This window comes from Barbus barbus, assembly GCF_936440315.1.
Source record: "Barbus barbus genome assembly, chromosome: 25".
In the NCBI taxonomy this organism is placed as follows: Eukaryota; Metazoa; Chordata; class Actinopteri; order Cypriniformes; family Cyprinidae; genus Barbus; species Barbus barbus.
In genome coordinates, this window is record NC_136753.1 from 21,939,903 (window position 1) to 21,963,776 (window position 23,874).

At 36.0% G+C, this 23,874-nt stretch overlaps 3 protein-coding genes across 4 annotated transcripts; 1 reads left to right on the plus strand and 2 right to left on the minus strand.

The window, feature by feature from the left end:
* Positions 1–1,547: 1,547 nt before the first annotated feature.
* On the minus strand, positions 1,548–11,543 carry LOC306844425 (selenocysteine-specific elongation factor-like). The gene is made up of 7 exons (XM_079376541.1): positions 11,001–11,543; positions 7,517–7,724; positions 6,915–7,011; positions 6,281–6,445; positions 5,364–5,993; positions 4,558–4,714; positions 1,548–3,957 (listed from the first exon to the last, which is right to left on the minus strand). Exons 1-7 carry the CDS (start codon positions 11,296–11,298, stop codon positions 3,776–3,778), a joined length of 1,737 nt encoding a protein of 578 aa, XP_079232667.1. The 5' UTR covers positions 11,299–11,543; the 3' UTR covers positions 1,548–3,775.
* Positions 11,544–11,775: 232 nt separating this feature from the next.
* Positions 11,776–17,089, plus strand: LOC306844430 (ruvB-like 1). 2 transcript variants are annotated; one of them, XM_079376553.1, is made up of 12 exons: positions 11,905–12,158; positions 12,611–12,697; positions 12,801–12,933; positions 13,390–13,541; positions 13,667–13,756; positions 14,361–14,510; positions 14,595–14,658; positions 14,751–14,949; positions 15,502–15,604; positions 15,714–15,805; positions 15,949–16,134; positions 16,899–17,089. In XM_079376553.1, the coding sequence occupies exons 1-11, from the start codon at positions 12,018–12,020 to the stop codon at positions 16,106–16,108; spliced, it is 1,371 nt and encodes a 456-aa protein (XP_079232679.1). In that variant the 5' UTR covers positions 11,905–12,017; the 3' UTR covers positions 16,109–16,134; positions 16,899–17,089. The 2 variants fall into 2 exon arrangements, with proteins under 2 accessions (XP_079232678.1, XP_079232679.1); XM_079376552.1 differs by lacking the exon at positions 16,899–17,089 and having other exon boundaries at positions 11,776–12,158; positions 15,949–16,481.
* Positions 16,758–22,870, minus strand: LOC306845279 (man(5)GlcNAc(2)-PP-dolichol translocation protein RFT1-like). The gene is made up of 16 exons (XM_079377983.1): positions 22,609–22,870; positions 22,441–22,526; positions 22,245–22,364; positions 21,857–22,046; positions 21,659–21,760; positions 21,422–21,556; positions 21,257–21,335; positions 21,125–21,175; positions 20,920–21,050; positions 20,684–20,828; positions 20,476–20,581; positions 19,501–19,750; positions 19,253–19,414; positions 19,046–19,108; positions 17,521–17,644; positions 16,758–16,959 (listed from the first exon to the last, which is right to left on the minus strand). The coding sequence occupies exons 1-16, from the start codon at positions 22,669–22,671 to the stop codon at positions 16,871–16,873; spliced, it is 1,896 nt and encodes a 631-aa protein (XP_079234109.1). The 5' UTR covers positions 22,672–22,870; the 3' UTR covers positions 16,758–16,870.
* Positions 22,871–23,874: the final 1,004 nt, after the last annotated feature.

The following is a 23,874-nucleotide window of genomic DNA, read 5'->3' on the forward strand; positions in this document are numbered from 1 at the left end:
CGGTCAAAGATAAGATGGAGGGCCTGCTAATTTTATTAGTCTCTACAGTAAGGGTTTTGGGAGGCTTTTACCGCCCTGCTAATTGGTCCAATGAGTCGGACAGTGGATGAGCGTAACCTGAATTGTTCAAAACAGAATGACCTCTGTTACTTCCTTTCTTACGGTCTAACAATTCATATTGAAGTGTCCATCACTTGTGTCAACAAATTGATCAGAAAACATAAAATGACAGTTTGATGCACTCCTAAACAATTGCATGCAAACCTCAAAAGGGCAAAGGTCACAATCTTTAGCCTTTAACACATATTGGCGGCACACGTCTAAAACAATGACTTTTGCATCTACCACATAAGATGGACTCGTACTCTTAAACTTTTCTTGTATATGATCTAGACAAACACAAATGCAGTGCACAAAATACCTGTGGGACAAAGTTAAATTCTTCAATAGACAGTGACAATGCTGACCTGGAAGAAAAGTGCAGAACAAAGAAAAGGAAAACAAGAGAAAGGGAGGTGTGGGATAAAGGTTGTATGGATATAAAGGCCCAAACAAAGCAAACATAAAGAATAGGTAAGAGAGAACAAAGGGGTGACAGAGATAAAGTACATTAAAGAAAGGATGGAAAGTGGGATAATGGACTGGAACAAAGCACGCTTTTGAATGAATGTGTTACATGACTGCGTTTTTTGTGGATGTGGACCTTTATACTATAAGAGTGTGTTACTTTAAGACTCTGTGAAGAAAACATACTTCAGCACACAAGGAAACATGATATATATGTGTGTGTGAATAAATAAGCTTACAATATCACAGCCTAAAATCACTTCCATTGGAGGCTTTAATAAGATCTAAATAAAATATGATGTAATTTAATTCCTGCAAAAGTGTCAAATCAAAATTTTATAAAAAAAAAATGTAATGCTCTATATGTTCAAGTAGCTTGTGTGAGTGTATGAAATTTCAAAAGACTGTAAAATGCACAAAAATTTGATTCACCCAGAGACTTGCAGGGACACTAGTTTACATTCAGCTAAAAGCTTGGCTAAGGGAAATTATGTGATTAGTAGTACAAAGCTCTCTAGCAGTAACCCATTGATTTATAGAAGGATTGATGTTTTTTGCTCAAGTGATTGATTCATTGAGAGCTTAAAACCTATATGTAGAGAAGACTGATACATTTTGACAACTGTGTGCCATTACAAATCAAGACTAAACAGGATGATTGTCAAGGCTTGCATGTCCATGATGCACTTACATCATCAAAAAGTAAAACACTAAATACTGACAAATCCATACATAAATGCCATAATTAGCCAACCAAATTCAAGCAAATAATATTTACATGAATTATGAAATATTAATAATTTACTTATAGGGTTAATTCAGGTAAATTAGGACACTTCTGGGATTGAGATGACAGGGAAAATTGCCTAAATCCTTCTACTACAATATAACCCACACCTAACCCTAACACAAAACTTTATGCATTTATAATATTTTAAATGTTATATTTAGCTTAATATAAGGTCAGTTAACAGCTGGGCAATATAAAGACAACCCTTTATTTTCTGAACAATACGTTGCTTGTCCCCACAAAACATGATTGCTGTCCTGTTGTTGTGGTGTTCTGGGTTTCTAGGGTGTTACTAGGTGGTAGCTAGCTACTTACTGTTTTAAGTATAATTGGTTCATCTCTAGTAACACTAATGTTAGAAAACGTAGAAAAGCAATAGCTCACCTCTGTTCAATAGGCTACGCTTCACCATTTGAGGTATCTAGATGCACAAATACTGAATGTGGAACGAGTAACGTACCGGTTTCGTTATTTATTTAAAAAAAAGAGAAAACGTTATAAAAATGAATAATGACTACGTCTGGAGGATGCTAAGCCCTCTACATGTGAGCCAGTGGTACTGCTTTAGGAGGGACAGAAAATACTCTGTAAGGAAACAATCCATGAGATCAAAGAAAATAATTAAAAACGTACACACACAAATGCCAACTGCCCGTGCTGATGAAGCCGATAATGTTAATGTTAGTGGTAAGTCAAACACTGAGCGAGACTTTACCCCTCTTTGGGCTCATCTCAAGATCAGAGCAGGTCCAGGGTCAGGAAGGAGACAATCTGCAGCTTCTACCTCGTGGGAGAGTTTATGTTTTTATTTCTTTTTTTCTCTATTCCCTTTTTCAGTCCCTCTTCTCCCCTCTCTTTCAATTTATGAATTTTAAACAGGCACTCTGAAAGACCTTTCTGATGAAGGACCCTGATTAGAGAGGTTAACAGACTCAAGCTGTCATATCAAAGGCTTGTACATGCATGCACTCACACACAAAATAAAAGACAGAGATTCCTATCGGAGTTGCTGAAGGGAAAAGGACAGTAAAATATTGTGTGTGTTGTGTTTAAAGATCTTGAGTCAATGTCATGAACACTGAGCAGGCCGAACATGGCATGAAAGCCATGTTGTGTTAGACTCACACAGCGTTCTAATGCCTGCAGCATATAACTGAGTGTTCTGTCTCTTTCCTGATGTAATTAATCAGAGTAAATTGCTTCATTAATATTAATACACAGTAAAACACACACATACAATGAACTTCTGATCCGTACAAAGGAGAAATGAGCGGTCAATCAGTCAGCAGACTGCATCTAGCTATTTTTACGACATAAGTGTGGAGTCAGTAAAAATGAAAATTCAAAATTCAATCATTTACTCTCTCTAATGTTGTTAGAGACCTGTATTGTTTTCTGTGCAACACTACACATTTAGAGACTGGGGTTAAGTCAAAGCGGAGTAGTCAAAGGTTCCATACAAACATATAAAAAAAACTCAACATCTTCCTTTCAGAGTAATGTGATGCTGTAAATTAGTCCATGACAGCACATTTGCTAGTCAAAGAAAGCGTGCGTAAGCGAATGAGTGATAGTCAGTTACCTATGTATGCACTTCTTAAAAAAGCCCAGTTAATGGCAATTATAATGAAAAACAAATAAAGGCTTTGTTTTTACCTGTGGTGTCAGGTACAAACAAGGAAGTATAACACAGATGGCATTTAATCTTTTAGTACAGGTGCTATTTGTATACTCGCATATTAAGAAAGAATTTGCCTACCGATTCCCCCAAGTTGCCACAACGTAACTGGAATAGATATTCAAATCTTTGAAGCAAATCAATGAACAATGATAAGACTTACTGTGGCCCTTATTAACGTTATTTGTTTTTTTAACCACTCTCACCTGCACAAAAAAACAAACATACATACATAAACAGTGGAACAAACATATGGAAAAAAGGATATTTATAAATGTAGAGTAACTGACGGTGGGGTGCATGGAAACACATTTTGGCCATGATTTGCCAACAGAAATATTTGCCTATACTCACAATGTGTTTTGCCCTAAAGCAACTTCCCAACCACCCTTGATACAGCAAACTCAAAGATACTAGCACTTTCCACACTCTTGCAAAGAAAATGTAAATCACAAAATACAGTGCACTGTAACTACAGCAGTTTAGCTAATAGAGTTGTTTTACTAGCAGTCATATAACAGAATGTATTAAGTAATGATCTTTTCTTTTTTGTTGATTTTTATTATTCCACATTTGAAGGAATAATACAAATGCAAAGTAACAGAATAGAAACTCTGCCCATAAGAAAAAAAGATCAATACGTTTCTGTTCCATATCCCAGACTTTAGTAGTATTTGCTCAGTGTGTGTTATTTCTGTCCCTTTCCTGTCAGCATTTATTAGGAATGATTGGACTGATGGTCAGGACTGTACCATCTTTTTTTGGGGATCATATATATAGCGTTTGAAGTTCAGATGTATGTTGACTGGCTGAGCGTCGGGCTTAGTTTCCTCCAATTTGGAGGATTCATTTTTGGCCCCACCCTTCCCCTTCTTCTTAGAGGAAGAGGATAGAAGCTGCTTGGTTTCTTCTTTCAGCCCCTCTAACAGAAGAGAAATAAAGAACAGGCATTTATGCGCATACAATGTTCCTAGACAGAATGTATCTCTCATGTTTTGGCCTTTTACAATTATCATATGATCATTTGTGTTTTGAACAGTAATTAACTGCTAAATAAATAAAAATTTTAAGGCAAAAATATTTAAAATCTAGACTGACAGTCTTTTTCTCAATCTAGACAATAATTTGAACTATCGTATATTAAAAATTGCTAAACATCTTTAGTTGTGTGGTTATGATTACATTCATTCTACTCCATTTCATTGGGTCTGAATAGAGGGGTGTGCTGTAATGTGTGTGTGTGTATTTGTGTGGCTGAAGTCTACCTACACAAGAGCCTTGAGGGTCAGGAAAAGGATGTGAGTTTTTTTTCTTTTGCACGTATATTGAAGATACAGCGTGCATTTTTGGTGTGTGTAAATTTATAAGAAAGTAACTTTTATATGTTGTCTTTGAATGAATGAATGATTGTACGGATGTATAAATATAGAAGTCACCTGAAAAGAAACTTAGAGGAAGGAGGTAAAAAGGGGCCAAGAATAAGTAAGGGAGAGTAAAAGAGAGTGCATTTGTCTTTTCTTACCTGGTATTCTGATTTTGATTTTTCCACTTTGGCCAAAGCCACCTTCAATGGATCCAGTTTCTCCTGTTGACAGTGTAACTTTTAAACCCACAAACAGCTGAAGGTTTGTCTCCTTCTTAAACAGGTTTCGACCAATCACAGTGTAGTCATCAGTCACCTGACCAAAGATAAAAAAAAATAAATAATAATAATTGGCCAAAACTGATTAGATAGAGTCACAGTACATGAGGTTTTCAAAAGATACCATTTGGATATATTGAAATAAATAATATATATAAAATCATGTATATTATGTACATTATAATGCAAATTCAAAACGTTTAAGGTTGGTAAGATTTTTTCTTTATTTAAAATAAATTTATGTTCACCAAGGCTGCATTTGTTTGATTTAAAAAAGAAAGAAAGTTAAAACTAAAAAAATAATAATAATAAAAAAAATATATATATTTTTTTATATATTTTAAAATGTAATTTATTATTGTGATAACAAAGCTGAATTACTCCAGTCTCCAGTATCACACGATCCTTCTGAAATCATTCTAATATATGATTTGGTCCTCAAGAAACTTTTCTTCAAAATAGTTGTGCTGCTTAATATTTTTGTGGAACTCATAAAACATTTTTTCTGGATTATCTAATGGATAGAAAGTAAAAAAGAAAAGCATTTATTTGTAATAGAAATCTTTTATAGTATTATAAATATCTTCACTGTGACTTCTGATCATTCTTGTTGAATGAATATTAATGAAAAAAAAAATCTTCCTTATCCTAAACTTTTGAATGGACATGTAAATATTTGTAGTCACCCGTTCCACTGCTCCTTCTTTCTGCTTGTCTTTGCTGATTTTGAGGCGAGGCAGTGCTGTGTCTGTGTAGTTTTTGTCCTCAAAGCCTTCCAGAAGCTTTCCATGAAAGGCAAGCCTGCATGTGTTACCATGGATATCTGAGTCCAGTCGTGACCCAATCACTAAGCAAAGTGGTGGACATGTGACCGGTCGTTCAAACTCAAGTAAAGCCCATTGCTGTGGTTCCCCTCTCCCACCTTCTGCCTGACAAGTCAAATACTCATCCAAGTGGTGAAACTCCCAATCAAATGAGAAAGAATTTGCGTTTTGCTCTGGAGAGGTGGGGTTACAGTCTCCATTTTCATTGCCAAGAAGCACTCGATTGAAAAATGAAATACGTGCCATAACAGTTTCGTGTCCAACAGTGATGTGAAACTTTGCACGGCTGGTAAGTGCTCCGCGATAGTATTCAATCTTTTGGACAGCTATAACAGCAGCGTAAAGAGTCTGCAATGAGCCTGGTGTGCATACTACACCCCGTTCTAATAGTTTTGGATCAAATTGTGTCACACACACACCGACCCGATCCCCTTGCATAGCACTAGGAACTGGCTTACGAAACATCTGCACGGATTTGACCTTGCGAGTTACCTGAGGAATCAAAAAAGATCATGTAAGGAGCTGATCATGTCAGTACACAATGTCGCAAACTATTTGTTCAACTATTATGGTGAAACTGATCATTTGGAAACAGTTCTTAATGCATTTTGTGCAGTTTAAAAATAAAACTTTTGTGACATTATAAACTGTCACCTTTGATCAACTCAATGGATTCAATGCAATGCAGAAGTACATTTCCTAAATAAAACATCTTACTCACCCTTAGCTTGTGAACAGTAGTGTATATATTGTAGTGCTATGTAGATATATGTAAGTACCTTTAATGCTGGTATCTCCACAGTATCATTGACACTGAGTGACCCTTGTAGGATGGTGCCGGTAATGACTGTTCCCTGGCCACGGATAGAGAAGCAGTGATCTACAGCCATCAGAAGAGACCCTGATGGATCTCTACGAGGAAAGAAGGCTTGGGCCTTCAATAACTGAACACAAAGAGAGAGACACCTTTAAAACATGATCCACACCATTCAAAATACAGTAATGTCCAAAAATGCTGGACCTAAAACCACCCTTTTGCTTTAATGACAACATTCACTCAAGCTAGTATAAACTCCACAAGTTTATGTGCAAAACCTGATCTATATTATCTGGGATTTAACAACCCTCTATTGTGTGCTTTAACAGAAAGGAGGAAATCTTTTGGAATGATCTTTTGTATTGTCAATGTCACAAATTTGCCTAACTTTTATTTAGTGTCCTATATATATATATATATATATATATATATATATATATTACTTCTTTGACATCATAACTGTTCTTTATTTAGGCATTTTCAAAGTCCTAAAATGTTATGCTCATTTCCATATTTATAAAAATATTAAATTTAAAAGGGGTCTCAGATTTTTGGATCTTGAATCCGTGCTACTGACAGCAAACCTACTAACGCACATCTATGAGTTCAGTTATTCCTTGTGGCTCGTCTGTTTCTGGGGCCTCAGGACCACCTGGCTTTGCTGCCACAGCAATAATAGGGCAACCTTTAAATCTGACATGCAAAAAGTCAAGTCAATTTCATTTGTATAGCACAATACACATTGTTTCAAAGCATTTTTATAGAAACTCATGATGTGAATGTTTATAACATCTTATCAATAACATCTTATGTGACATAGGTTACATTCTGCGACAGGATCAAGGAGTTCAGATTTGTTATATATGCTCACGCTGTAAAACAAATCTGTGAAATTTTACTTTAAAAAAACAGCAGCTGTTGCCATAACTTTAGATTAAAAAAATTTTTCACTGTAAATTATAAGATGACTTGTTCTTTTTCACTTCCAAAAACTGTAAATTTAACAGTATTGAGATGTCTCATTAGATTTATTGCAGTTTTTCACCATATACCTCCTGGTTAACCAGTAAACAGGTTTTACTGTAGCATTTGTACTAGTCTTTTACCATTAAAATTAAAATCTTTTTTTCCAATCTGAACACATGGCAAAATGTGTAATATGTATAATACAGAGGTAAATGTGCTTGACAGTGTCTACCTTGTGTTCTCAAGAGTTTTGTGCATCCTCTTGGTCATTTTGTCAATAGCCGTTTGTCTCTTGTCATTAGGCAACAGGTCTGTTTTGTTGAGGATGACGATCATGCAGGAACAGGTGAGCTGACCAATCAAAAGGCACTCTGCTGTTTGTGTCTGCATGCCTTTCACAACATCAACCACCAACATCATCAGATCAATGATCTGAGCACCTGAATGCAAGTATACAGATATTGATGATAATGATAAACATAAACATGACAAAGTACAGTTATCGGCACTGCTAGACAGTATAACAGAAAAAGAGACAGAGTATAAGAGAGGTAGGAGACTGGGCTATTGCCTTTCCTTTCCCTCTTTTTCTCTCCCTCTCTCTGGCACTCAGTCTTTCCTGAGAGATCCCCTCTGGGGGGAGAGAGGAAGTCAAGCTGGAACCCCAAACAGCCCCTTTCCGCCTTAATCAACCACATGTGCCATAAGTGCGCACACACACACACACACACACACACACACACACCAAAGCCATCAATGCAATTACACTAGACATTCCCACTACACTGAAAGATCTTTGGGCTTGTTTGGTCCCGAAGGTTAACAAAAACCCTCAAGACATTGTTTCTCATCATCTATTTCTTCATACATCCCTCCGTGAAAATGATACCTATGAGACTGTATGCAAGAAAACAAGCCATCTGAGCTTTTAGTATAGAGGAATATCGATGTATTGCATGTACTGTGCCAATAACTAGCTATTAAGTTAACAAATATACATGTACTGTAATATTGGTGAAGTATGTTTTCAGTTTTTCTATTTCAAAATTTCACATTTATTTAAACTGTTACATACAATTTCTTTGTAATTTGTGAAATTCACGAGCAATTTGAGTGAAATATTTTTTCAGTGTTTCAAAGGAAGTGCATTAAATGACAGAATCTGATATGATAACATGTTGACAAAATGCTATTCTTTGTTGTAACTGTAAAAGATTTTCTAATGCTAAATGCATTTTATTTTATTTTTTGTACTTTTTCAATTAAAAGCAGATGTCGTTTGATGCACGTTTTAAATCTATAAAGCCTACAGTATCATTTTTGAAAGTGAATTATTATTGTCTCTAAATGATCAGCATTATTAAGGCTTATTATGAAAATTCTGCTGTACATCGACATGCTTTCTAAACTCTAATTGATAGTTCATAATATTTTAGTGAATAAAAGGCATTTTAGTATAATAAAATTTTAAAAAATCCAGCTTCAGGTCATAGTACACATCTTTTTGCCATGTGTCTTTTATCTTTACCGATTTTTATAAAGAGAATATAAGAATAACTTTTATATTGTTATTAATATTCAATATTTATAAATATTAACATTTAATGAATTGAAATGTAGGATTACTCGATTATCCATATATCATTGTTTAGATTTTTTTATTTTTTTTTGAGGAACTAACACATCTTAATCATCATTGTATTGCATTACATTTTATGTTTTGCCCCCACAATTAAGACTACTGAGCTTTGATCATAAAACAAAGCGTACAATATCATCTTACTAAAGACATACTATTGAGAGAGATATTTATATGCATTTTAAGCAAGCGATCTGTTTAATCTGTTACAAGAAAAATATAATTAATAGGGTTGAGTATCATTTGAATTTCATCGATTCCGATTCTTTTCGATTCCAGTGTGATTAAATAATGATATTAAACATTTATCCTGTGTCTCTTTTTTGCAAACCATTTATTGGAGCTGAATACCATGAAAAAAAAAACAACAGGCTACATAAAAACTGGACTCTTTAAAAGCTTTTTGTTTGCAAAATACAACTGCATGATTCTGGATAAATTTAGTTTTTTTTTTGCTTTTTCTTTTTCTCCCAATGGAAGTTGTGGTTCTCTCATGATTCTGAAGAAAAAAACAAACATTAGACAACTAAACAAAATCACATGTAATTTATGAATGACTCACTCAAGATGTACTTGTTTCATTACTGTTTGAATCAGAGTTCTTGAAAGAATCTCTTGTATGATTCAAAGACAAATACATTTTAACAGCCCCTTTTCGCCACCTACTGGTGTAACAATGTAATCGATAAATCTTCTTTTGAAGTGTCAAATTACTTTCAAAAGGTGATTTACTCTATTTTAATCGTTACCGTGCACATCAGAGTTTATATCTGAACTATAAGCTTTTATAAAAGTGCTTCTGTGATTTGAATGTTTGTAACACAGAAATAATGATACTGTGTGGTTGAAAAGACTGTTTAGCGGTCACAGATATTATACTTAGCTTTTCTGGCTTTTGAACGCAAATGTAGCCAAACTTTGCAAGTAGGGCTCGCTGCAGTCCACAAAATCCAGGGGGCGTGGTTGGATCCACATCTAGGGGGTGGAGATGGGTAGGTTTAGGGGTGGAGATGGAGTGGGTTTAGGGATCAGGGGGTGGAGATGGGTAGGTTTAGGGGTGGAGATGGAGTGGGTTTAGGGATCAGGGGGTGGAGATGAGTAGGTTTAGGTATATGTAAGGTATGGAGTGGGTTTAGGGATCAGGGGGTGGAGATGGGTAGGTTTATGGGTGGAGATGGGTAGGTTTAGGGGTGGAGATGGAGTGGGTTTAGGGATCAGGGGGTGGAGATGGGTAGGTTTAGGGGTGGAGATGGAGTGGGTTTAGGGATCAGGGGGTGGAGATGGGTAGGTTTAGGTATATGTAAGGTGGGAGGAGTTGGATCTGGATCCAACCACGCCCCCTAGATCTTGTAGGCTGCAGTGAGACGCTTTGGAGCGCTTAGATTAGCGAGCAAGTTCCTGGCAGATCGATAGGTCACACACAGATGAAGATTAAAAAAAAAAGCGCATAGGAATCGAAATTTTAATTTGACAACAAGTATCCGATTCCTGACCTTAAGTATCTGATTCCCAACCCTAATAATTAATGTACATTATATAAGAATTTAATCTTTTTGGCCACATAAATAACAACATCCACACAAAACTGCATATTTCTGCTCAGATTGGGCCTGAATAAAACTGATGTCTTTTTTCATCTTTAAGTGTGTGCACGCACCATATTGATTTTATACTATGAGACATATAATAGCTAACATAAAAACCTGATGTATCAAATATGATACATACATAAAGCGCATATACACATTTGTAAGGTTTTTTTGTATTTTGTATAAATGTTCAACTATTTTATCATATGTCAGTCTTTACAGGGTTAATATGACCTCTTCAAATACTACACACACACCACCTACTGATCAAAAGTGGCAGTGCTTGACAGAGTTTAAAATGCACCGACAGGTTGCTATTCTTGAACTAGTTTATGATAGCACTCATAATAGCAATTAAAAGACGTTAGTAGCGCGTAGTGAATTATATGAAATATATACTGATTCACGCAAGCGTGTAAACCATGCAGTTTGCCACCGTGGATTTAATCAACCCTAACAATAAAAAAATTACTAATTTACCCACTTACCCCCAATAATAGTGCGTATGAGAGAGGCATGTCCCGGGCAGTCCACCAGTGTGAACTGCAGACTGTCGTATTGTCTTTCCCCGCCGGACTCTTTCAGGTGCTCCGGTAACGGCACCGTAAACGCACTAAAGCCGAGATCCAGCGTGATGCCTCGTTCTTTGGACTGCGGGTTCTTGTCGAAGGCTGCGGTGGATGCGGTGCTGCTCAGCGCACGGGCGAGAGACGTCTTGCCGCTGTCCACATGGCCGAGGACACCGACGTTAAAGTTCAGAGTTTTAGGAGGACTGGGGTCTGCCATGACTGTCGGGTAACAATGAATGCGCAGACTTTGAACTGCTGACAGCAACAACAACGCTGCAGGTTCAAAACAACCAGCTCAATATTAAACTGTCAGTTAACCAAGTGTTTCTAATTTGGGTGGAATTCGGTAATATCCGCTTATTAATTCTGATATGAGAGACTATATTAAATGCTAAATATCTCTGCTCTTACTGCATCCAGTAAAACTTTTCTGAAATTTGACAGTTCCTCTTCCTGTGCTACAACAAAACTATCCCTGATATAACATCAGCTCAACTCATAGGTTCCTCTTCACAGCATTTGTTTTAGAAAAGAAACATGCTTCATGGGTCAAATGATTTATTAACAATTACAAATATTAAAATTATTTACAACACAATTAGAAGAATATTAACAGTTCATACGGAAGAAAATATTTGTGGAACCCACAGCGGTCGTCTTTGTTCCAGTACAACACTTCAAATGGCACACAAATGGAAAATAGGGGCGTGTTCACAGTCATCAGACGGACAACACCGACAGCCAATGATCAAACAGGGATTCCACAAATTGACCAATCGTTGCAAGGAATGACTAAAAAACGTTTCCAGGGCGGTACTTCCTCAAATCGCCTTGGTTACCCACATGGAAACGCGGGTCTCTTGGGTTTGAGTTCAACGGCCTTTCGTATAATAGGCTTGAGGTTGTTTTAGAGTGTTTAAGTAACTAACAAGAAACATGAAGATCGAAGAGGTTAAAAGCACAACCAAGACGCAGCGCATCGCTTCTCACAGCCATGTAAAGGGTCTCGGGCTGGACGAGGCCGGTAATGCTAAACAGTCCGCGTCTGGACTAGTGGGGCAGGAGACAGCAAGAGAGGTAGAAATCCAGTTCATATTTAGCCAGTTTGTTAATTAACACTGAATTAGTAAATTTGATTACACTGAATATTATATGATCATTTGTGGAGAACGAATACAAAATGTGTCAGATCACCAAGAGTATGTTACTGTGGTTATAACAGGTCCTGGTTTTGGGGACTGTTAATATTTTAATAATTTCTGGCTAATTACCTATAATTTAGTCATTTGATATCATTATAATATTCATTTATAAAAATACCATGTTGCTGAAAAACATGTTGCATTTAACGAAAATTGTAAATATAAACATTTCCTATATTCTGCTCCTATATTCCTATATACACTGCTCTGGGTGTATGTTCACTACTGTGTGTACACTTGGGTTAAATGCAGAGCACAAATTCCGAGTATGGGTCACCATACTTGGCCACACACCACTTCCCTTTCCTTTTCTTACATTTTTATTAGGCTTGTGGCATCATCGTAGAGCTGATTCGTTTAAAAAAGATGGCTGGCAGAGCCGTTTTACTGGCCGGACCTCCTGGAACAGGCAAGGTAAGGACTGACAAGCTTTATTGTATCAGTCATTGTAAATGGTTTCAGAGATGTCTTTGTGAAAGTGTTTATGGTTTGATATTTGTATTTCTGTACCCTGCAGACTGCTTTAGCATTAGCCATGGCGCAGGAATTGGGAAATAAAGTGCCATTCTGTCCGATGGTGGGCAGTGAAGTGTATTCAACAGAAATCAAGAAGACTGAAGTGCTGATGGAGAACTTCAGAAGAGCAATCGGTGAGCACTCACACAAAGAACCCATGTAATCTGTAAAAATGCTATACAATTGTGAATGTTTATAAATTTTTTAAAAGATATGTTTAGTAATAAAGGTAAAAATGTGATTAGAAACTGTTAAAAAACATTCAAATTCATTTGGACTTGTCCTTCTATGAGTTAGTAAATACCTCCCCATGCACACACACACTGTATCCTGATATTAGACCACCAATATGACTCAATGTCGACAGTGTGATCAAGTGAGATATGCATGCATGCATGCACACGTTATTACAGTGCTGACAGAAAAAAAACAAAAAAAACAGGTGAATAGATTCACTGTAATTTTATGTAAAATGGATTCTGTAGGTTTTTAAAAGTGTATTGGTAGATCTGCTAGTATTTAATATGTTAGCAGTGTTTATGTGTTCTGTACATTCTTGTACCTAAAATTCTTGTGTTTTGATTGTGCAGGTCTGCGTATCAAGGAGACTAAAGAGGTGTATGAGGGAGAGGTCACTGAACTGACTCCTTGTGAGACGGAGAACCCAATGGGGGGCTACGGCAAAACTATCAGTCATATCATTATCGGTTTGAAGACAGCAAAAGGCACCAAACAGTTGAAGGTAAAGAAGTGAAAGCGCTTTTCTTGCATACTTATATTTCAAAGATAAGGAGCTGGATGGAAGCTGATTTTGTGTGTGTTTGAAGTTAAAAGTTTTATCTCATAGCATTTGTTATGCTCATGCAGCTGGATCCCAGTATCTATGAAAGTCTACAGAAGGAGAGAGTGGAGGTCGGTGATGTTATCTACATCGAAGCGAACAGTGGGGCAGTCAAGGTAAGGACGGATTTGCTTAACCATTCTCTCTCCTGCCTATATCTGCTGTTGGTGTGTTGAAGTAATCTTTTGTCAGTGCAGGTGGGCAGGTAGTCTGGCAGCGGTATAAAGGACAAGATTGTCTTTCATATTTTTGACAGAAATTAATACTTTTATTAAGCAGGAATGTATTAATTTGATTGAAAGTGACAGTAAAGACCGTTATTACGTTACAAAATATATTAATATTACAAATATAATATAATGTTGCAAATTCTGTTCTTTTGAACTTTATATTTTTATCTATATAAAGGACTATGGAAAAAAACAACAATTTGCACAAAAATATTAACCAGCACAACTGTTAAGTTTAATGTTTAAAACATATTCAAATAGAATACATTTTTTATCTGTCACTGTTTCTTTTTTATTTTATTTTTGATAAATGTAGCATAATTTCTTTCAAAAGCATTTTGAACAGTAGTGTACACGCATACACTTGCACTTCACATAAATTACAATTCGCTTCTCTTGAAATTAAATTGAATCCATTTAATGGCCACAAAATCTCTCAAGGCTTTTATCAAGTTCATTCATAATCTGTCTTTCTGTTTTTGGTCTGCAGAGGCAGGGACGATGTGACACATTTGCAACAGAGTTCGATTTGGAAGCGGAAGAGTACGTACCTCTACCAAAAGGCGATGTACACAAGAAGAAAGAGATTATTCAGGATGTTACACTTCATGACCTGGATATTGCTAATGCAAGACCTCAGGTATGTGCACACAAACATCACGTTTTCCAGCATTTCAAGTAGACCTCCATAATGCCAATAGTATGAGCATACTGTGTTTTCCAGGGAGGCCAGGACATACTTTCTATGATGGGTCAACTGATGAAACCCAAAAAGACAGAAATCACAGGTAACATTCTTTATATACTGATAACCGTAACAGGTTTTTTCAAAAAGCCATGTTTAACTGTATCTTTTTTTGTGTGTGTATTCTGTATGCAGATAAACTGCGAGGGGAGATCAATAAGGTGGTGAACAAGTACATTGATCAGGGTGTGGCAGAGCTGGTTCCTGGTGTTCTGTTCATTGATGAAGTTCATATGCTGGACATTGAGTGTTTTACCTACCTGCACCGAGCACTGGAGAGCTCCATCGCCCCTATCGTTGTGTTTGCATCCAATAGAGGAAACTGCCTCATCAGGTGTGTTTTTGATACAGTGGGAAACGTAGTAAATTAACTTGGCTTTGTCACAGGTTTATATTTAGTATAATTGTAGGATATTTTGGTAACAGTTTTACAGGTTCAATTAGTTAACATGGTTAATGCTAGTTAATAGAAATACAGCTGGTCATTGTTAGTGCTTAAATAATATGAATAATGTTTGATTTTAATGTATTAGTGAATGTCTAAGTTAAGAAAAACAAATGCTTTTTTTCATGTTACTTCATGTTTACTAGTGAAGTTAATTAATGTTAACAAATGGAACCTTATTGTAAAGTTTGAAATATTTTTGTTCATTGTTAAGTTGTAGTAATTCATAATGTATTTGTACATATGAACATTGTTATATTATTGTTCATTGTTAGTTCATCATATCCAATTCATTAACTGTGAATATGAGCATATCTGATTATATTTGAATGAACCTAACCAATATTGGAATTAATTAGAAATTTACTGTGACCAGCTGTTAGAGTGATCCAGTGATTTGATTGGTTGTACAGTTTACAGTTATGCATAATGATGTTTTAGGGGGACTGAAGACATCAGCTCTCCTCACGGTATTCCACTGGATCTACTGGATCGAGTCATGATTATCAGAACTATGCTGTACACTCCTCAAGAAATGAAACAGGTGTGCATAAACTTTTGCGTCAAAACAAGTTGCTTCTTACATCTTTTATTATATTCTGAAAGATGAAGTAGACATTACATGCTGTTGTTTAATTTGCACGTTGCTATAGATCATAAAGATCCGAGCTCAGACTGAAGGAATTAACGTCAGCGAGGAGGCTTTATCTCATCTTGGCGAGATTGGTACCAAGACTACACTCAGGTAACACTGATTACTACATTTTTAAAAACATATCCTACTGATTTACCATAATTATTGCTGTCTTGCTAATGGGATTCTCAGTGATTTATTTCTGCTATTAGGTTATGTAATTTTGGCTAATGTGTGTATTTATGTGAATGCAGATATGCAGTGCAGCTGCTGACCCCTGCCAGTCTGCTGGCACGAGTTCAGGGAAGGGAAGTAGTCGAAAAGGAACTGGTGGAAGAAATTAATGAACTCTTCTATGATGCTAAGTCCTCTGCAAAAATCCTGCAAGATCAGCACACCAAGTTTATGAAATAACTCCAGCACTCTCGCTCACATTCTCTGTATGTATGGCCTGCTTTAGTTTGCTTTACTGGTTTAGTTCACATCTGACATTATGGGTCAGTGGGTCATGACATTATAACAGCAAGACAGCTATTTTAAGCCAGTTCAACATCAGTGCACGGCTAATGTATTGTTCTACCTAATTGTGTCAGATGTTGTTAGTCAGAAGAACAGGAAAGAAAACATTCTCTCCATAATTAGCATGCTTAGACAACTTAATTTCTTGAGTTTCATCCCACACTTTTGTTATTCTCCTGTAGGATACGTTTTCCATTGTCCTGTCTGCTGTTCATTTTTGTTTATTGTTTTGAAAATAAATCTTTTTTTGATAGTAATGTGAAATATAAATGGGACCTTTTTATGACACATTTCATTTTCATCCAAAATCAAATGCTCAACTTCTTTTCAATGTAAAACTAAACCAAAAAATTATGTGTGCATTTATTTATTTTACCAAAAAAACCTTAAAAACTAGCATTCTGGGATATTTAAAAAAGTATTATTTAGTTTTACTTGTTTAAAGCCATTTTTAATTCAGGATTTATTTTTTAAACATTAAAAATTACATTGAGGTACATAAGATCAATCTAACTATTAATATCGTTTAGCTGTGATATTGAATGGTTACAGTGGTCTAACAAAAGCTAATGAGTTGTTTTCTATGTTAATGCTTTAGATTCATTTATAAAAACATGTTTTAGCTGTATGATTTAGTGAAATAATGGTTCCATAGTGTTACTTTTTCTTGCTGGGTTTGTTAAAGGCAGTCTCAGATCCTGAGCGAGCTTTGCTGAAGATGGATGGCGCGACCTTCCCAGCTCGTTCTAACAGGAGAGACGGAAAGAAAAGAATCAGAACACTTGAGCATTTGAATTTCAGTCACCTCAATACAAAGTGCTCTATTTATTTAAATGATATGAATTGACAAAATGTGAATAAAGCATAGGTACTGTCAAATATACATTTCACCTTCTTAGTGGTCTTCTTAGCAATCTTTTAATAGTCTTTGATGATTACTGGTGAATTTTTTTAAAATTTAAGGGAACATTGATGGTATATTTATAAAACTGTGATAAATGAGTATGTAGTAAAATGTTACAGCTGGATCAAAAAGGCTAGAGCACATATTATTCAATATAAACAGCATATAATAAAAGTGATTAGTAGAAGAGTGTCTTCCCCTGTGTTTGTGTGTTCTGACTTCCTGCTATATATGGAGTGGAAATATTATAAAAACCAGACACACAAACACACAGCTCTTCTTTTTTCCTCTTGGCTTAAAGTCAAACAACAAGGACACTTGGATTCAGTGGCATTTTAATATCACACACAACCTTCTAACTGAATTATTGCAGTTTCTGCTGATCAGCTGCGGCTCGACTCACCGCATTCCTGCATCACTTCAAAGGTCTTGCTCTTCACCTCTGTTCCAGACGCCAGGTTGTCCCTGGCTCCAATCAAATCCTCCGCTTTTACCTCAGGCCTCTTAACTTCCTCTTCTTCACCCTGCTGAAGAGAAAAAGAAAAATGAATGACAAGAACAACATATCTTCAGTTCTTTTGTTTCATCTTCTCTTACTTGAGACATGGTCAACTCTCAAAATCAGTGAAGTCCTACAGTCTTGCTGAAGTTTCTGTTTTATACTTGTCGTTTGTGCATTTATGAACACTCACACACCCTTCCCTTACAGAGTCCAATCCCAAATGGGCCATAATTCCTTTGGCCAAAGCATGAGTCACACTGTTTCTCCTCCCATTTAATCTCAGTCACTGTTCCTGTAGGGATATACTCATGCTTATTTAAAGATGACATCTTCGGTACTTCAATTAGTTCCAGCAGTTCAGAAATGAAAACAGTTTATGGTTTGTGCCTTGTATCTGCTTTATGTTGGGAGTGCTTTTAAATGAATGCAAGTGTTTATTTGAACACTGTTGTGTTTGTTCTTTTGTGTGTTGCTAAGTGATTGTTTGTGAATGTTAATTTGTCTCTCTTCCGTATTCCATTGGAATGTCATACTTTTTAAGCAGAGCTACTTAGGAATTTCTTAATGTCCTGCCATTCTCGAATCTCTTCGTCCTAATGTTTTTACTTTCTTAGTCATTTTCACTGGTTTGCAAACTCAGGAAATATTTCATGCTAGAATATGTTTCTATTCATATACAAAAGTTCAAACGTTTTCCAAAGTCTATTATGCTCACCAAGGCTGCATTTATTTGATCAAAAATACATCAAAAACATGGAAATGTAATTTATGTAATCACAAAGCTGAATTTTCAAGTTGAAAACTATTTCACTGTGAATGCGATACATATTTTTAAGATTCTTTGATGAATAGAAACTTCAAAATAACAGCATCTATTTAAAATAGATATATTTTCTAATACTGTAAAAGTCTTTAGTCACTTTTGCTCCATTAAAAAAAAAATATATATAACTTGCTGACCCCAAAAATTTGAATGGTAATGTATGTAAATTAAAGTTGGAAACAGTCATGAGTACAGTCATGAAAAAGTTTAATTTGTTCCCAGATATTATAATAACAGATAATATTTTTCAGTCTCATCTTACCTGTTTTCAAAGTCAAAGGTACCCAGTACCATATAAATTTATTATATATAACCATTTTATACAATCAATCATTCATACAAAGTTCACCACTGATTTACACAGCTACAGTATATCTAGCAGTAACATTATGCAGATGGTCAATGAACACCTTCCATATGTCTAATAAAAAGCATTAATGTTCAAAATATGAACAATCTTAAGGAATGACAGGCACACTGAAGCAGTAGTTTCATTCTGGGGGACCCCTTGATATCTTTGCATTACGTTGCAATATTCTCTGTGTTTGTTTTGTAATCAATCAATAAACTATTCTATAAGGTATGTCCTGTTGGAATACTAACCTTCAAACTGTCAGCTAGTTTTGATGGCATAAGCAAGAACTGAACATAGAGGTAATCCATCTTCTAGAGTAAAAATTGCAAAATTTTCATGAAAACAAAATATGTTTGAGAAAAATCAGACAGTATTCAAATCTGGCCCATGACATGTTAGTGTCAGCTGAACCTCAGAGAGGTGGAGGCATTAGCTGCTTTCAAAGTAAAAGCTTATGTAAGTTTCTTGCTGTATTTGGGTAACAGCTGAGTCCTGACAAACTGCACAAGTTTTGTTTCTGTCAGAAATACTGTGATGACCACACCCAGGAGACAAACCGTCCCCACAGCAACATGAACCAGCCTTAGCAACCATCCACCCTCACAGCAGAACATGCTCTGAAAGACAAAACGGTTACAAAACATTTAAATTTGCTCATCACAACTTATTGATATATGTAAACAATAAGCCACTTGCATGATACCTCTGAGCAGATTGTGAGGATGGAGCTCACGCCAAGTGCAATGATGACAGCAGTATGTGGGCGGAGCCCCCACAGGGGTGTGTATTCACTTTGAAGAAAATAGCGATGTATGTAAACAATACTGTGAGTGATTCGTAGAGCCATGTTACAGCAATTAGCCAAAATGAAGCCAACGCCCCCTAACATCCACGTTAGCCAATAAGAAAGGAGAAGAAATGAGGCTGACAGGCCCAGCATCACTAGGTTATATCTAAAAAGAAAAAACAGAAGAGAGAGAGAGAGATAAAATTCTTTAAACAATTTCTTAAAAATGGAAAAGGCTTAAATAAAACACACACACACACACACACACACACATACATATATATATATATATATATACGTACATATGAAGAGTTTATTTGCAAAAACAAATAACTGTTTTTCTTGTTTTTATTTTGGGGTCAGTAAGATTTTTTTAAAGAAATTTAATACTTTTATTATGCAAGAATGCATTAAATTAAGACGTTACAATATTTTTTTATTTTAAACAAATACTGTTCTTCAAATAAACGTGTTTATAAGAAAAATCCTTAAAAATGCATCATGGTTTCCACAAAAATATTATGCAGCACAACTGATTTCTACTGTTATAATAAGAAATGTTACTTGAGCACCAAATCAGTATATTAGAATGATTTCTGAAGGATCATATGACACTGAAGACTATAGTAATGATTGCAATCACAGGAATAAATTAAACTTTAAAATATATTAACATAGAAAACAGTTATATACTGTAAAATAATAATAATGTTTAAACTGTAATAATAATTCACAATATTACTGTTGTAAGTGTATTTTGATCAAATAAATTAAGTCTAGGAGAACATAAAACAATTCCTTCAAAAACATTACAAAATCCTACAAAATTTGACAGACCCCAAATATTTGAATGGTAGTGTGTATACAGTATAGTAATTATGTGTTGTTCACCTGTCAACCTCCTCTTTGCTCATGGCAGCAAAAACAAAACACTCTGTTACTCCATTAATGGCTAACAGCAGAACATAACAACTATAACACCGTAGGAGAGCTGGCCCTGCAAAAAACAAACAAAGCATTTAAATCTTTACGGCACACACACGCAAATAAAAATCTACTTGTCTGAACTGAAAAGTTAGTAAGCGTATTTGTGATTTACCAGCTCCGCTGCTCAGAAGTTCCCCGCCGTATATGTCAAGTGCCAGATGAGAATATGCATAACCAAAAACTGTGATGATCAGACCAATCAAAACCACCAGCTTCAAAAGACATTCCAGTACTTCAGCTGCCATGGAAACTTCCTCCTGTGGACCAATCAGCATTTTACAGTTATCCAACCCCACATGTGGCTGGCTGCACTAATAAAGTTAAGTTAGCACATAAACAGACACTGACTTGTTTTTGATGTTGTACATCTTGTCCACGTTCCAGGACTTTAGCAAAGAACACATAGAAACTCTCCTCAATGGGCAAAAAAATAAATCTTGCTACCATTGACCCCAGATTGTTTATAATATCATAAACCCCTGAAAATAAAAAAATAAAGTATAGCTATATTGTTTGAGTATAACAGTTTGTGTATTTGAATGTACAAACTCACCCTGATCTCCAAAGTTAAGGACATTCAAAAATGTCATCACATAACGCTCGCCTATAAAATCAAAATGAAATATTTATTGGAAAGATGTAGCATTCAGAAAAAAAGTACTACTTATTTGAGCATGATTTTTACCTTCTGTAAGTATCTGTTTGAGAAATGACTGTTTGAAAAAGCTCCAGGTTAGTGTGGTCAACTTCCAGTTTAGTAGTGGCTAAAAAAACAAACATATTAGTATTTCACTGATATAAAAAGGGTATACAACAGAGCATTGTGATGTTGTATTATAAAATAAGTCACCTCATGATCCACTCTAGATGGCAGAAGGTCTTTTATGTGATTAACAGGGAACAATTTCTTCTCAGCTTCCTCTGAGCCAAGGAAACGAACAAAGTATAACACGTAACAAAGCAGCAAAAACCCTGCATAGACACACTGTGAAATGAAAACACACACAATCAAGATTAGAAACCAGAAGGCAACCAAAAACTGTATATGTTGTATATGTTCAGTATGTAAATATGCAAGTATATATACCTGGGCTGCAGAAAAGATATAGAGCCCCCATTGAGGTGCTGAGACCACCATCACTACAGTAACAAGACATTTAGCAATCATGGCTAAGCTTTCGGCAATCACCTGTGAATATGTCATTTGGTCAGATAGTTTCACCTCATTCAATCTACAATGACTCTATTAAAAGCAAAATAAAGTACGAAAGGCAGATTGTGACACCTTCAAACGGATGAACATGTGTGCATGTGCAAGAACCCAGAGAGGTTCGGCCAGCAGCTCTGTAAGCGCAGCCAAGCAGAACAATCCGACAGCGGGAACATAATGCGGGATGGACTCTGGATCAGGTGCCTGGAGCAGCCACCACCACACACACACTAACACCACACCCCACACACAACCCACAGGAAATCTAAGAGTTTGAGAAGAAATAAAAAACATTTTCATTTTAGGTGAACTATTCCTTGAAATTTCACATAGGAGTCAATCTTTGATTGCAATCATTCAGTCCTTTTTTTTAGAGTTCATTAGTGCATTTCCATTTTTTAAGTGTATTGGTTCCAGAGGTAAGAACATTTTGGTTAATAAACTTACAGGCATTTCTACTTACGTGAGCCATAACAGGTTGATAACCTGTCTCCAGTTACGCCCCGCCCCCTCCTCACTTAGACACGCCCTACGGAACGCCTCCCTAGACAGAAACACCAATGTAGAATAGAGCAGCATCAACCTATAACAAAAGCAAACGTTGCAGTTAGTGGCCCATTGAAACGAATGTTCAAGATTATGTGTAACTGTAAACCCACCTGACATTTACCACTCCTGTCAGCTCCTTAGACACGAACCGTAAAGTAAATGCGTTCAAGAGGAACGTCAACACTCGAAACATCACCTGCAGCATAAAACATATCAACATACTGCTTTATTGTATGTATTTGGTGTGTGTACAATCGTAGAGTGTGTGTAAACAGTACCTGAAGCAGAACATTGTAAGAGGCCAGTGTTGAAGCACTCTTGAGCACATCCTCTGAGCCCATTGTGAACTTCACTTTTTAACTCAACTATTTAAACTCACTATCAACAAAATCACCGAGATTCACCGGTGGAAAATAAACGTTACCTTCGTTTCATTATACAAATATTGTACTATGACACTGTACTACAGTACTCTCCTAATGGGTTTGCCATTTGGTATTTTAACAACTGTACGAGTTGTCAAATAGAATATACTTCCGTGATACCATTTCAAATTAAAAGTCTTTATATCTCGATGGCGTATCTAAAGTAACTTTTTGGAGGGAACTGTTCGACTCGTGTCATTTTATAATTATTCAAAACGTTCATAACATTCTACACTGTAACAAAAATATGTTCAATTAAGTTTGTTTCATTTTTTGTAAATTGTATCACTTTTAACTTGCTAGTTACAACTTTTAACAGGAAGTTTGGAAGGTTTTGATTCAGCCCAATGACTCGATTCTTTGAAAAGACAACTGAGGATATGATCAAAACTCTTTCAGAATTCTTCATGAGTGAGCTGGAGAAAGGCGGCTCAGTGATTGTGTTGGGAGAGGAGTTGTATAATGACTGGAACTTGTGCACTCTTTTTGGAATCCTGTTAGGTTATCCAGCCTCATACTGGTTTGACCAAACTAAAGGATTTGGGAACTGTCTGTGTAGGACACCACTGGTGATGAACACGGTCTGGGTCAAATGGCAGATAGATGACAGAAATCATCGCTGTTGTCTTTACTCATTCAGTGTTCCTGAAGAGCTCTGGTCAGAAGTACAAAGTCATGTGCAACGGTGGACTGAGCACCTGAGAGAGAGATTTAACAAACAGCCAGTTCTGACTGATCTCTGCTTTTCTAGAGATACTGTCACTTTGCCCTCTGTGACCCTTTGAATAAACCTGATTTATGTTCCTTGTTTATTATTAAATGTGTTTTCTCAGATATGCATCACATATTTTCAGTATCATTTATGCTCTTAATAGATTTCTTACCAAAGCAACATATAATGTGTGCATGTAATAAATTCAGGCAGTGAATCTCAACCGTTTTGACTCCCAAGGTTTCCCTTTTATCCAAAAAATATCCTAAAAATCCTTTATATCTAACATTAGATACATCCATTATACTCACGTAAAGTGATGCATATATAACAGATCTCAACTGCTTGATGGTTTATATTGTTGAAAAATATAAACTTTATTGTTGGCTAGTTCTAAACTTCTCAAT